Here is a 13,527-nt window from a genome sequence, read left to right as displayed (position 1 = left end):
CGTTGATATGAAAAGGGAAGGGAAGCATTTATCATGACAATGGTGCAGTCGCTTCCCCAGACTTCAATTGGCAACATGCACGCAAAAAAATCTCATAGAAACTTCTTTCTATTCAGAGAATGTTTTCTTTGCACGAAACCAAGGATTATATAATCAGACTTGCAAAATGTGCATGAACTCATAGCCTCTTAGTTCATGCAGTTTTTGTAATGCGAACTAAATTTCAAGTTCGTTTCTGTGAAAAAGTATTCTACGAAGAAATATTTTAGGATGAATAATTTCTTTCCGTGCGTGAAAAGAAACGAAACGAAAGCAATGAATACTGCGACATCGGGTGATATGTTTGTACATGATGTTCGTGAATTATGAACATCGTGTTTGTTTACAATGTTTATGTTTGTGTATCATTGTTCGCGTTTGGGATAGACATTCTACACTAGCGAAAATCATGTTTGAATTCAAACAAAGACATGTAATTTTCACATCGGGTGGACATGTGTAAGTGTTTGTCGGAAGACTGCCGGGGCTGATTCTGATGCGCGAATGTGAAGTGACAGCTCGGAATAATTGCCTCACTCAATTCCCGAAGGCGGCTGTGGTGAGATTTTTACCTTGAGTGAACTCTCATGAACACTCACTCAATTCCCGTGGGCGATTGCAGTGGAAAAACATGCTATTTTGTGACTTTTGAAGTCGTATCCTCATTCGTTATCGACTAGTACCAGCAATGGTAGCCAAAAATAGAATTAGGCATTTCCAAAGGATTTGAACGATCTCTAATAATTCGCCGTTCCCAACGGGCAATAGCTACTGCAGATTCAAAGATGAATTCATCATCTACTTTATGAAAATTTTCGGAAAAAATAGGCAATTTCGAATGCAATCCAGTTAAATTGTGAATTTTGAAATGATTTATATTTATTATTAACATGTAGTCAGTTCAAGTATTTGGTATGCTATTACTAATGACAAGAATATACATCTTCTGCAGCCGCTATAACGCGGTACAAAATTAAATTGAAAGTTTACAATAGTTGACCCTAACTGATACGAGAAACTCAATTCAGCATACCGTTTCCTTTCTCCAAAAACACAAATCAGACTTTCAAAAATTACGAAAAGCTACTTAAGTAGTTAAAAACTGTATATGTTTAATCAACTTCTTCCATGTGTGAGGCATCCTCGGTGTCATCCACTAGTGGAGGAGCATCTTCATCAGTAGTTTCGGATGGAGTATCATCTGTGCTTATCCATTTCAAGACCCAGCTTGACCATAAGGTAGATGCGAGATGCGTGCTCACCGGGCTCATCCAGTGAGAATCCGAACGATAACAGCGCAGTTTCGGACAGTGGAATTACAAGATTCTTGACAGCTCCATCATTTTTATCATTGTCTGTGAACAAAATTTAACTTCTAAATTTATTTGAATGCGATAATAAATATATCTTACCTTGATGACTTTTATGTGAGGCGACTATAAAATTAATGTTCACTGTAATGTTATAAAGAATAGTCAACCTTCCGATAAACTTTTAGCAATAATTACGCTAAAATCAGCACCGGACACTAAGTCAAAAAACGAATGCGGAATCAAAACACGGATACGAAATCAAAACAATTGAAATAACATACACTCATATTAATGCAAAGGGACTATGCAAAAACAGATTTGAAAATATATTTTTATTTGTTTTCTTATGCCAAAGATATTATTTTTCATCAATTACAATAAGAGGAAAACATTTATAAAGATGAACGAAATTATTTCCTGTACATATTTGTAACAAGGAATGAAAATTTTTAAAATAAAAGAAATATATATTCATGAAACACATTAAATACATAGAGCCTTTGCAAAATACACAAGCTTTGACATATATTTCAATGAACACTGCACCATTTGTAATTCATTGAGTATTTTACTCCAAAATGAACCTCTCACGTCAGAACAATCGCCTTCGGCGATACGTTGACCTGGCTCATGTCACTTTGAGGAGTTCATTGTTGGCACATTCCATTCGCGCTGGAGAATCAGGCCCACCAACTTATGATTGGTCGAAATTGACGACACATGCGGCGGGTCCCTAACAGAGACATCAAAATCAAGCTACCTGGAGAAAATCGGCATTGCAAATACATGAAAGTAGGGGGAACTTTTGTTCCCACCGACATGTGTTCCCTAACAGAGACATCAAAACCAAGGTGCCCGGGGGAAATCAGCATTGGAAATATATGCAAGCCGGGGGCATTTTTATTCTGCAAATTGGGTGAATGATACGATTAATTCTAGCAAATAAAATTTAAACTTGAAACTTTGATGTTGGTTGCTTCGTGAAATTTCATATCAATGACCGATCGTGGATTGTGAAAAATTCAGCACAAGTGTAAGTCTAAAATTGTATACGGTAGCAGTTGTGTTAAAAATGGCATGATATATGAAACGATTTCTTTCAATTTTCACAAATAAAACAAAGGTGTGTTCCCGCTCGAGAACGGGTCGTGTGGTTTAAGCTGTCTGTTTTGTTGTATTCATTTTCACCCAAGGAAAGTTTATACGGCAACAAAAAGTGATAGCTCTACATATGCTACATATGTTGTTAGTCCAATTGAAATTCGCGTTGGGTTGAATAAACACTCAGAAAATTAAAATTATAAAAGAAAATTACCTTTTCCATTTCAAATATGTTTTCTCTATATTAAAGTAACATGTTTTACTGATGGGAAAAATTGATAAACGAAATCTGTACCAAAAATAACGAAAAAAATCTGTACGTGTGGCAACACTGGGTGTCACCACTCACTCCAGGTACGCCACTGTTTCCAACATTCCACCTCGATTCACATCGATAACCTCGGTGGAGACATGTTAATTTAGTATTTTGTGTATATGGTATGTTTTATTTCTATAGGTTATACAGATTGAAATAATCCCATTCTATTTGTGCTGAATATTTTCCATAGCATTTTCTACAATATTTGTCTTTTACCTAGTATCGATTATTGTCAAAACACCTTACACGACTGTGAAGACGATGGCGGCTTCCCATGCTGAGTATACATTACATTGGTTATAAAATTGCAATTGGAATGAATCCATCTGTTTGGTTGGTTTTAAGCTCGACATGAATAACACAAAGCTAATAAAATCTCCCAATGTTTTACCACGCATAATATATAACTTTTCACAATCTATTATTGTCCCTTTCACTTTCATTGTAACTGAAGCACAAATGATCAGCTTCGCGAGACCCATACAGGAGTAATATCTATCCGGCAGTGAAATTTACAGTCCCTTGTTGTAATAGACTAGCTCCAGTTCGGGGCGTTCCTTTCGAATCTTTTCGCGGACGTCCGCCTCAAGACTGTTAACGCTTATCGATGCCTTCTGGCTGAACAGTGCACAGCAGAGTGGGGTCGCGAACGTGAGACAGAAGCCACAGAACAACATCTGGATGGGGGCGTTCGCCCAGGGAACACGCTTCAGGAAGCCGCGCTTATCGAGCGTGTTCATCAGTACGGGTGTAAACACTGGGGATGGGAAAAATTGGCAATAGTTCATTTGATAATCGATTGTTGAAACTGGAAAATTGTTTTACCCATGCCCGGCATGGCCATCAGAATACGGCTAAAGGTAACCGCTGCGATGCCTTCCTTCGCTGCGCGAACCGATTGCCCGAGCTCATTTCCTTCGCTGTCGATTAACGTGACGCCGTTCTTCAGTTCTCTGGTTATCAGAAAAAGAGTACCATTAGAAACAATATCTTCGACTTGATATTAAAAACTGTATCATTTCATACGCTTCTCTTCACATCGTGATCAATTTACGTCAGAAGAGGAGAATTCGCACCACATGGTTAACACACACTTTTTGCATGTTTTTGCCATGCCACGACCAAGCTAGCGCGAATGGAATGAAATGAAGCGATCCAACCGTACTTACTGCATGCGCATCAGCGGAATGTTGATGCAGTTCGCGGCGGCGACAGCTGCTAGCGGCACAAGTCGGCCAACAAGTGGTGGAGCATTCTGCGAAAATGTAAAGCAAGATAAAAAAAAATCACATGCTTGAACTTGAGACAACTTACCCGCACAAGCCGGTTCAGCGAGAGTGCCGTTGCGAGAGCACCGCCTGTGGCCAGGCAGTACGAAGTTAGCAGCTGCTCCTGGCTGATTGGAGACTTCCCCGATCGGTTGGTGTAATTGACGACCGCGTTGAAGGACTGATTGAACCACTGCCAGAAGATAACCGCCGGAGTGGATTTGTAGAACGTCATCATACAGCCGGTGATGCTCATATTCATGGGCACCTGGGCGGACATACGGCCGACCAGGAGCATTTTCTCGCCCGTATCCGGATGGAAAGCACTGTCGTACAGGTATTTGGCTGCCCACAGCTCGTCCACCGAGGAAATATCGGGCACTGGTTTGCCGGCGCTGATGGATGAATACTGCTTTAGTTGTATGTGATCTCGAAATTCAAACTAGTGTTACGAGAGACGCGGTGGTGTTTGTCTCGATGAGAATCATGCTAGTTGTGAATGGCAATTACGTTTTGGATGTTTGCCAGTATAGTATACTACGTTGGCAATCATCCATTTCTCTTGTTTACTTGCTCATTCACCAACTATGTTGTAGGACACTCCGATACAATCTCGATTCTCAGTGACCGTTCGTAAACTGATTAGTAATCAACGCACATGAAGCAACTTGTATAATTGGTTTTACTCAAAAATCAAAGAAAACGCGATCATTCTCCAGGGACTATATACCTCAGCATTTTCGTTATTTGTCTATTTATAGAAGGTAAATTGTGTGAGATATTTTTCGGTCACACCGTGAATATATCACTCAACAACAAACATCGCAACCGAAGGCATTACGTCGCATTCAAACAATTGTAGTACCAGAAAATCTTCAACTTACAAAACAAGAAAAGGCTCTGATCGCCACTCACCGGTAATCTTTAACGATCCGTGCGGCACGATCCAGCTGCTCCTCGGTGACGAAAACATTGAGCGGATTGGTAACGATTAGGAAGTGTTTCGCCCGATTGAGGTACGTACTCTGGTCATACCGTGGTTCGTCCAAATTGACGCGAGGTAGAGACGACATTATTCTCGAGCGCAAACGGGAGTACCGTAGCTAATTTACAATTATAATAATGGTCGTATTTGTACACTTGGTTCAACGTTCCTGATCACGAACACAATTGTTGCGCTTAGAGAGGTTGCATATAAGTATATGCTATACTGTAGGAATATTATTATGTAATCCAAAGGTCCGAAAGGTCCTGGCCGGTTGAGTTATTAGATGTTTCTCGGACAGAAGTGATAACGTTACTACAATCTCCGTGCTACGGATGAGATTTTTTCTCCAGCTCTGTCCTCTGAATAGTGCTACTGATAATTGATATCTCCGATAACTCTCAATTATGGCAAGTTGACGACACTGAATATTGCGGAAGATTATCGATAATAGAGTTATTGAGTATTTCACAGATCTCGGTCGTACTCGGTGATAAGGTTCCTAGACTTGTTCCAAATTGACTGCTGATATGAGGAGATTTCAATTGGTTTCCGTCTGTCGCACTACACTGAACTGTCGTCGACGGTTTCTTGCGCTGATTATTTGACTGGTCAAAAATCGATTTTTTTGCACAACAGGAATTGAAATGGTGAAGAAGTATCGTGTGTACGGAACGTCATACTTATAAATACAACTTTGAGCAAGCTCTATCAGAGGTTGATCGTCTTCCCCTTGCTGGGAACAAATAACACGCAGTTCAAAAGCTGGCGTTTTGGATTGTGTGAGTGTGATTTCACTCAACGCGTTCATGCTGATAACTCGTGTCAGCTGAATATGGCCGGAGAATTCATTCCATCCCTTGATTTATTCATTCATTACTCTTTCACTTTGCGTCTGTGGATTTCGCGAGCGGCCAGCAGTGACGACATCGGACGAGCCCATTTGAAATCGGTGATGTCATAAAAGCATATACAGAGATTCGTCTCTAATTGGACATTTTTGTAAACATTTTTGTGCCAGTTTCTACAACACGAAAAATTTTTTAGGAGTGTCTTCAACCTAGATTATGTATTTTGCATACTTTTCTAATGGTTATTTGTTCGATTTTAATGACTTTGCTGTTTTAACTTGTTATTCACATTGCAAAATTGAGTGTACACATGCTACTTGACAATATTTTCCATTTATTTGATACAAACTTTTTCTGATACGTGTATTCTTTTGATGCATTATTCTTATTTTTTTTATTAATGTTTGAAATAGTTTTTATCAAAATGGCGAGTAGGATTAAAGAAATAAATAGGGGAAGACGGGGTAAGATCGCCCGGAGGAGTGAGAACCACTTCTAGTTTTATAAGCAATCCTCAGTATTTTGGCAAATATGCTACGCAAGAAGAATAATACAGTCACTCGTTGCACTAAGCTTTTAGCCCAATTTGTGAAAGACTTTCACTCGTTGGGCTGAACTGTCAAAGTCGAAAATCGATCGAGGGTCACACCGATTGTTTGTTGTTATGGGAAACGCAAAAAAGTTTTCACACCACTGACGTTTATTTCATTCGTGGTTGAGTTTCGTTCTAGGTTGGATTAATTGGTAAGTTCTTAATGAAGTTTGATATTAAAATTAGCGTAGATTTAATATACGTTCATTTCGATCGCCAGGCTCAAAATGGATGGTTTGCAAGGATCCAGTACGAACGTTAACCGGAAACGGAGGAGCAATTTCCTGACGCTGGTGGAGAAGGTTCGCATAATTGAAGATTTTGAAGCAGGATGTGGTACGCATGACTTTCTTGGGAAGAAGTACGGCGTAGGATCTTCTACGGTCACGAGAATAATCCAAAAGAAAGAAGCAATTCGTGAGGCGGTGGACAAGTTCAAGGAATATGGTGTAAATAATCGAAAAACATTGAAAGAGCAGACGTTCCCTTTGCTGGAAGAAGCTCTTTACATCTGGATTTTACAGCAGCGGCAGTCCAACATTTTGTTGACAGTGGATATTCTTAAAGCAAAGGCGGAGCTGCTGTTTAAGATGTTCCAGGACCGGGGGCTCTATGCGGTGCACGGTTTTACTGCTTCGGATGGCTGGATGCATCGTTTTAAGCAGCGGTTTGGATTGCGCGTGAAAGCCGTAACAGGAGAAAAGGCATCGGTAAACGTTGAAGCGTACCTAAATTTCAAGAAGGTTCTACAGAAGAAGATTCAGGAAATGCAGCTATCACTATCCCAAGTCTTTAATGCAGATGAATCTGCCTTGTTCATCAAGCTCCTAGCCACACGCTCTGTCGTTACCTGTGATGAGACCGTGGCAAGCGGACGGAAGCAAAACAAGACAAGGTATACGTTTATGCCTTGCTCCAACATAGATGGTTCCCTAAAGCTTCCGTTGTATTTCATTTGCACTGCTGCAAAACCACGAGCTCCCGTTTCATATAATCATTCCAAAAAGGCTTGGATGACCAGACTGTTGTTCCGTCAATGGTTCCACGAAGAGTTTGTCCCCGCTGTTCGAAAATTTTCGGCCGAGAGAGGATTGGAGCCAAAGGCATTGCTGGTTCTTGCTAATTGCACCAGTCATTATGACGTTGACGAATCTCTACAGAGTGACGATGGACTGATTCAAGTGATCTACCTCCCACCAAATGTAACTGCTGAATGCCAGCCGATGGACCAATCGGTCATCAATGCAATCAAGCGAAAGTATAAAAGAAAACTGATGCTCGCATTAATTCTGGAAAACGAACACTTAAGGTAAATTTCCAAATATTAAACATTAAATTTTTGTAATTAATTCCAAATATAAACACAAAACTATGCGCACGATAGTTTTTCGTCTGTGCTTTTTCAAAATTTAAATTCAAATTCTAATTGAGGTTTTATTTATGTACTTTCCTCTTTAGTTTCGAAGAACGATTGAAGAAGATTAATCTTCAACAGTGTATTTCGTGGTTGGCAACCTCTTGGGAGGAGATATCTGACAAAACTATACGTAATTCGTGAAAGAAATTGATCGATGGTTTGCCGGAGGATGCTGTTAATGTAGACTCGAAAGCGGCCGATGATGACTTCAAAGCGCTTGTGTCCAGGATTGACAGTTTGGCAGGAACAAAAACATCTGAGCAAGATATTGATCTGTGGATCAAAGATCAGGTGTATGATGGTGATCATAATCCAGATTGGGTAACCAGTGAAGTGTTCTCTGATGACGAGATTTTGTCATCAGTTCTCAAGAAAGATCAACCTGAAATGCAAGAAGAATGGTTGGTAGACACAGAAGATGGAAGTAATTCGTTTGATACTTCCATTACTAGTACCGGAGATCCTGATTTTGGCGATGCAATCAAGTCAATTGATTGCCTAGTTCGCTATATGAAGCATGATGTTGCAGAAGTATGCCGTTTGAACGCGCTACGTTCGAAAATCACCGAAGTTGAATGGCTAAAACGAGCATGTTGAAGAACTCTACCATTTTGTTGAAAATGAATTTACGTGGTTTGTTTAATTTTGTTTGAAACGTTTAAAATAAATATTGTTTTTGTTGAATAATATTCGATTTTATTTATTTCAATGATTCATTTAAAATTTATTTTAAACCTAAAAACACCATCCACGAGCCCCTCGAAAAAAATTTTACGTTGTCAGAATTGACGTTTGTCTTCGATTTAGTTGGGCTATAGCCCAACGAACGGGAGCCCAACTAAATCGAAGCCCAACTAAAGATAGCCCAACGAGTGAAATTCAACTGTAGTATATTTTTGTCATTTAGAAACACCTTGTAACACTTGATTGTATACTGTATATTTTGTTAGTTATCAGTGTCCCAGTCGCAGTAAATTGTTCCGTTTCTGCCTGCGTGAAAAGGTATGTAAAATATAATATAAAATGCGTGTAAATGCAAAAGGTGTTCTGGGGGGAAGACGGACCATTTTCGACGAGGTAAAAGCGCCACACGTTGTGATATTGAATGATTTTCATATCAAATAAAATATCTTTTTGCTCGTCTCTTTACACACAAATACCTCGAAAGTACATAAAGAAGTCGTCGTGGATGCAATGGACGTTGGATAAGCTGAATATGGTTAAAGCGGCAGTGGATAACGGCATGTCCATCAGGACAGCTTCAGTCAGTTTTGGAATTTCTAGAACCACCAACAAATCAAAGGCAATAAACGATGAAGATAACGATGAAGCTCGGATCAGTTAATCCAGTTTTTACCACTACTCAGAACAAGAACTGGGAGAGCATTTGCTGCAGCTGGATAATCGATTCTACGCCATCACAATGCGAGATGTCAAGGAACTGAAATTCGAGCTGGCTGACGAAACAACATATCGAATCAGAACTAGAAAGACTTCACGTGAACAGATTTTGAGAGATTTTAGACCCACGTAGATAATCGTCCTTATAGATCCCGAAAATTTGGTAAATTTTCCACGAATATTTTCAAAACTCTGCACGTGGAATATGGATGGCCTTTCCAGAAGTTTGTGTGTAGTTTATGAAGAACCCTAAACATTTAGTACCTTAGACAACACTGTTCCTGTTATTTTTACTAGACTTAACTGTTTGAAAAAAGCATCGCTCCGTCTTATCTCGTAATGGTCCGTTTTACCCCGCGGATGGTCCCTCTTACCCCACCAGCAAAATAAAATGTATTTTTTTATCATTTCAAAAATTAATTTAAAAAAACGCCAAAAAAGTTATATAATCAACAGTTTCACATATTAGTAGTATATTATTATATACTCAAAGATATGCAGCACAACCAGTGTTTGCCAAATGATCCATTCACTAAAAAATCGCTTTCGTTCGTTCAAATATGATCATACACAAATCATTTCCCCCAGCGGCATCCTTTTTTTGTTACGTACTGCAAATCACGACACAAAAGAGAACGAGACAACTCTTGCATCGGTTCGCACTTCATGATACACCGACACGCATGCAGAACCATCATATACGCTTTCGGTGCAGAAAGTTTATTTTCTTCTTTGCCTCTAACATATGCATATCGACCTCTCCATGTATCATGAAACAGCAGGATCGTACGGACTACGCAAAGCGAATGATTCATATTCAGCTAATGTAGCAGATCCTGATTATTAAGTCTCAGAGAGTGCAAACTATATGATTATTTAGCTCGATAGAGACTAAGGGAAGGGTAGACAGATAATAGTTTTCCATTTTTAACGCCGCTGTCCCTTGAAATGTGTATATTCATATAGACGGCAAAGTTTTACTGGCAACACCGCTCTCTTTTCCCATTCGTTGCTCTCCGCAAATGGTGACCGAATGATGACACAGCTCGAATATGCAAACAACAGTCTTCGTTCTTCTCTTGGTTTAATCATGTAAAGTTACACAAGTGATTACTGTCATTCATACAAGTATCTGAATGATTCTCTCATATTTGGTTATATGTTCGTGAGAGGTTACTTGCATGACACATTGTGTATCATTCGATTTTGATCGAAATCCAAATACTGAGCACAACAAATAAGGGAAATCCTGAAGGACATTTAACTAAAAATTTGTTTTCTTAAGGGGCGGTCTTACCCCGTCTTCCCCAATTCATACACGTACAATGATAACAAGTAAGACTAGCCAAGAAAAGACATTGCGGGAAATAGCAGCTACTGTCGGAAGAACTCACTCTACAGTGAAGAGAATCATAAACAAGTGGAAACATAATAAATTTGACGGGTAGAGGACACAAACGGATCATGTCTTCTAATGATGAACGGGTAATTGTGTGAACATTTCTAACAGTTCGGCTAGAAAGTTCATAAGGTTGACGTCTAGATGGCGCCTCTTACGAAAATCTACTTGACTATCACAAAGCACCATCTTTCAATGGATACGTGTCTAAATTTGACAGCAATTGGTCGATTGGTTCGTGAGTTACAGCATTGCGAGTGAAGCAACTTTTTTTTATTGTGAAAAAAATGAAAAAAAAAATCGAATTTCGTGTGTAATTGCATGGATTGGGCTTCGAATTGCTTCCACATCCACCGTATTCGAACAGTTGCGTATGAAAATTAACTCCATGAAGTGAAAGTGTTCATTCCCGTTTATAAGAGAAAAACGAAATAAATAAGAGGTTGCATAATTTCGGGCGTTTGAACGTTGTGTAGGTAAAAATAATACAGCGTAAGCAGAGTACGTATATGACAAGGTATTCTGGACTGACTGGACTGGACTGGACATCAGTAACAGTGAGGCTGTGACGTGTTAGCTTTTTCAGGTATCATGGAGAGATATAATCAATTTGTCTGAATAAATTTATTTCTATTGTATATATTTATTCATTGTAGCGTAAAGATAATCTGTTTAGATTTTCTTTCTAATCAAAACCTAGGGGAAGTTGTGGTTCGGTAATGCAGATTTTAATTTCCTGAAGCTCTCTGTAGCTCTTCGATATCTCCTGCCGCAGAGCTTGAATTAACCTATCAGAACCGGGCGAATCACTGGGATTTCCATTAGAGATGTTGATGATGCTGCTCCCGATTTCCTTTGACGGAATATCCGTCTCGGGATAGTATTGTTATCTCCCATTACAAAAACTGGACCGGATGTTTCTACTGGATTCAACTCTTGCTTGATGTCTGTCAAGACCTTTCGGCGAACCGTTCGGTTTTGATTTCCCGAGGCATGAAAATCGTTGGACTTTCTGACAATAGGAATAGCTAAAAATAAACTGTTTTGTGCACTAATTGTATAATCTGGATTTGTTTAAATTTACCTGTTGGTATAAGTTCCTTGAAAGGCAGCAAACACTTCTCTTTCGGGAAAAAGCCGCCTGGAAGAGAAAGATTGCGAAGAGATGGAATTGTTTTATCGTTCTCGAGAATCGCGAAGGTTCTTCAAGAAACTAAACGCCTAGCACAAAGGCTTTGTGACGCGGGCCGAAATGTGCAGGAACAGGGAAGGAGGCATCTTGACGTACGAACGCGAGGCGATCGAAAGGCGGAGGCAGCACAACGATGAACACCTGAACAGCGCGCAGACAGGAGACCAAGACGACGTTGAGGAGGACCGGCGCAGTGAACAACGACGACGTATCACCCCCGACGATTGGTGAAGTTAAGGAGGCCATTAATCAGCTAAAGAACCACAAAGCAGCAGATCCTCCAAAAATTCCGCGAGTATAAAGTGCCCACGCACCACATCTTTGTTGACTTCAAGGCCGCATATGATATAATCGACCGACGACAACTATGGAAATTCATGGACGAACACGACTTTCCCCGAATGCTGACAAGACTAATTCAGGCAACGATAAACGGTGTGCGGTGCAGTGTTCGGATCTCAGGTGAGCTGTCGGAATCATTTGAGACTCACAGGGGACTTCGACAAGGCGATGGACTCTCCTGTCTGCTCTTCAACGTGGCGCTGGAAAGTGTTATGTGGAGAGCGGGCTTCAACAGGCAAGCACGATTTTCAACAAGTCTAATCAGTTTATCTGCTTCGCCGACGATGTGGACATGATCAGAAGAACACATGCGACGGTAGCCGACTTGTATACCGACTGAAACACGAAGCAGGGCTGATTGGGCTTGGGATCAATGCGTCTGAGACTAAATACATGATAGCAGGAGGGACTGATCGCAACAGAGCTCTTCTTGGTAGTAGTGTTGTGATCGACGGCGAAGAGCTCGAGGTGGTAGAGGAATTTGTCTACTCTGGCTCGTTGATAATATCTGACAACAACAACAGCCATGAAATTCGAAGACGCATAGTCAATGGAAGTCGTGCCTACTATGGGCTCCGCAAATCCTTGAGGTCCAACAAACTCCGACCCCGTACGAAGTGTACCATGTACAAATCCCTAATTTGACCGGTTGTTCTCTATGGGCACGAAGCATGGACGATGCTTGAAGAGGACTCACAAGCACTTGGTGTTTTCGAACGCCGAGTGCTCAGAACAATATACGGTGGTGTACAGGAAAATGGAGTATCGAGAAGGAGAATGAACCACGAACTGGCGCAACTCTACGGCGAACCCAGCATCCAGAAAGTCGCCAAGGCTGGACGAGTGCGATGGGCAGGGCATGTTGCAAGATTGTCGGACAGCGGCCCTGCAAAGATGGTGTTCGCACCGATCCGGTAGGAACAAGAAGGTGGAGGTGGTTAGACCAGGTGGAGCAGGACTTGACAAGCATCGGTGCAGCCGGGAGTTTGAATTGGATGTTGAATCATTGTAAATAAATGAATAAATGCTCCAATCGTATTTTGTGTTGATTTTCAATACATTTTTATTTAACTTCTCAACAATTAACATCTCATGGTATGAGCAGTTCACTTTTGTTCACTTGTTCTGGTTGGTTGTCTTACTTATCTGGTTTTTTTCTTATCTGATTGACATGCTATATGTTCGCGGCATGCTAATGATTTTTTGTGGTATGTGTGTGTGTGTGTGGTATAGGTATAGTGTGAATAAATTGTTTTATAGTTTGTTCTGCTACGTTTTTTTCCGGAAAATTTTCAAGTACAATTCTCG

At 40.4% G+C, this 13,527-nt stretch overlaps 2 protein-coding genes across 4 annotated transcripts; one reads left to right on the top strand and one right to left on the bottom strand.

Moving 5' to 3' along the window:
* Positions 1-2,506: 2,506 nt before the first annotated feature.
* LOC129762359 (sideroflexin-1-3) lies at positions 2,507-5,748 on the bottom strand. 2 transcript variants are annotated; one of them, XM_055760578.1, is made up of 6 exons: positions 5,513-5,748; positions 4,956-5,449; positions 4,087-4,435; positions 3,942-4,027; positions 3,598-3,725; positions 2,507-3,529 (listed from the first exon to the last, which is right to left on the bottom strand). In XM_055760578.1, the coding sequence occupies exons 2-6, from the start codon at positions 5,111-5,113 to the stop codon at positions 3,285-3,287; spliced, it is 966 nt and encodes a 321-aa protein (XP_055616553.1). In that variant the 5' UTR covers positions 5,114-5,449; positions 5,513-5,748; the 3' UTR covers positions 2,507-3,284. The 2 variants fall into 2 exon arrangements, with proteins under 2 accessions (XP_055616553.1, XP_055616552.1); XM_055760577.1 differs by having other exon boundaries at positions 4,956-5,748.
* On the top strand, positions 4,100-8,789 carry LOC129762358 (jerky protein homolog-like). 2 transcript variants are annotated; one of them, XM_055760575.1, is made up of 3 exons: positions 4,100-4,804; positions 4,903-7,777; positions 7,927-8,789. In XM_055760575.1, the coding sequence occupies exons 2-3, from the start codon at positions 6,696-6,698 to the stop codon at positions 8,024-8,026; spliced, it is 1,182 nt and encodes a 393-aa protein (XP_055616550.1). In that variant the 5' UTR covers positions 4,100-4,804; positions 4,903-6,695; the 3' UTR covers positions 8,027-8,789. The 2 variants fall into 2 exon arrangements, with proteins under 2 accessions (XP_055616550.1, XP_055616549.1); XM_055760574.1 differs by having other exon boundaries at positions 4,100-6,620; positions 6,689-7,777.
* The last annotated feature ends 4,738 nt before the right edge of the window (positions 8,790-13,527 follow it).

The sequence above is a fragment of the Toxorhynchites rutilus genome, chromosome 1 (genome assembly GCF_029784135.1).
Source record: "Toxorhynchites rutilus septentrionalis strain SRP chromosome 1, ASM2978413v1, whole genome shotgun sequence".
In the NCBI taxonomy this organism is placed as follows: domain Eukaryota; kingdom Metazoa; phylum Arthropoda; class Insecta; order Diptera; family Culicidae; genus Toxorhynchites; species Toxorhynchites rutilus.
Note: the sequence above shows the minus strand (reverse complement) of the source record. Positions and strands in the feature narration are given on the sequence as shown.

Bases quoted from the DNA above. Each gene is read 5' to 3' on its own strand.
- LOC129762359 (XM_055760577.1), bottom strand. From the start codon at position 5,113: ATGTCGTCTCTACCTCGCGTCAATTTGGACGAACCACGGTATGACCAG. The intron at 4,436-4,955 runs GTGAGTGGCGAT...TTCATCCATCAG, and splicing joins CGGATCGTTAAAGATTACCG to CGCCGGCAAACCAGTGCCCG. The intron at 4,028-4,086 runs GTAAGTTGTCTC...ACATTTTCGCAG, and splicing joins CGCTGAACCGGCTTGTGCGG to AATGCTCCACCACTTGTTGG.
- LOC129762358 (XM_055760575.1), top strand. From the start codon at position 6,696: ATGGATGGTTTGCAAGGATCCAGTACGAACGTTAACCGGAAACGGAGG. The intron at 7,778-7,926 runs GTAAATTTCCAA...TTTCCTCTTTAG, and splicing joins CTGGAAAACGAACACTTAAG to TTTCGAAGAACGATTGAAGA.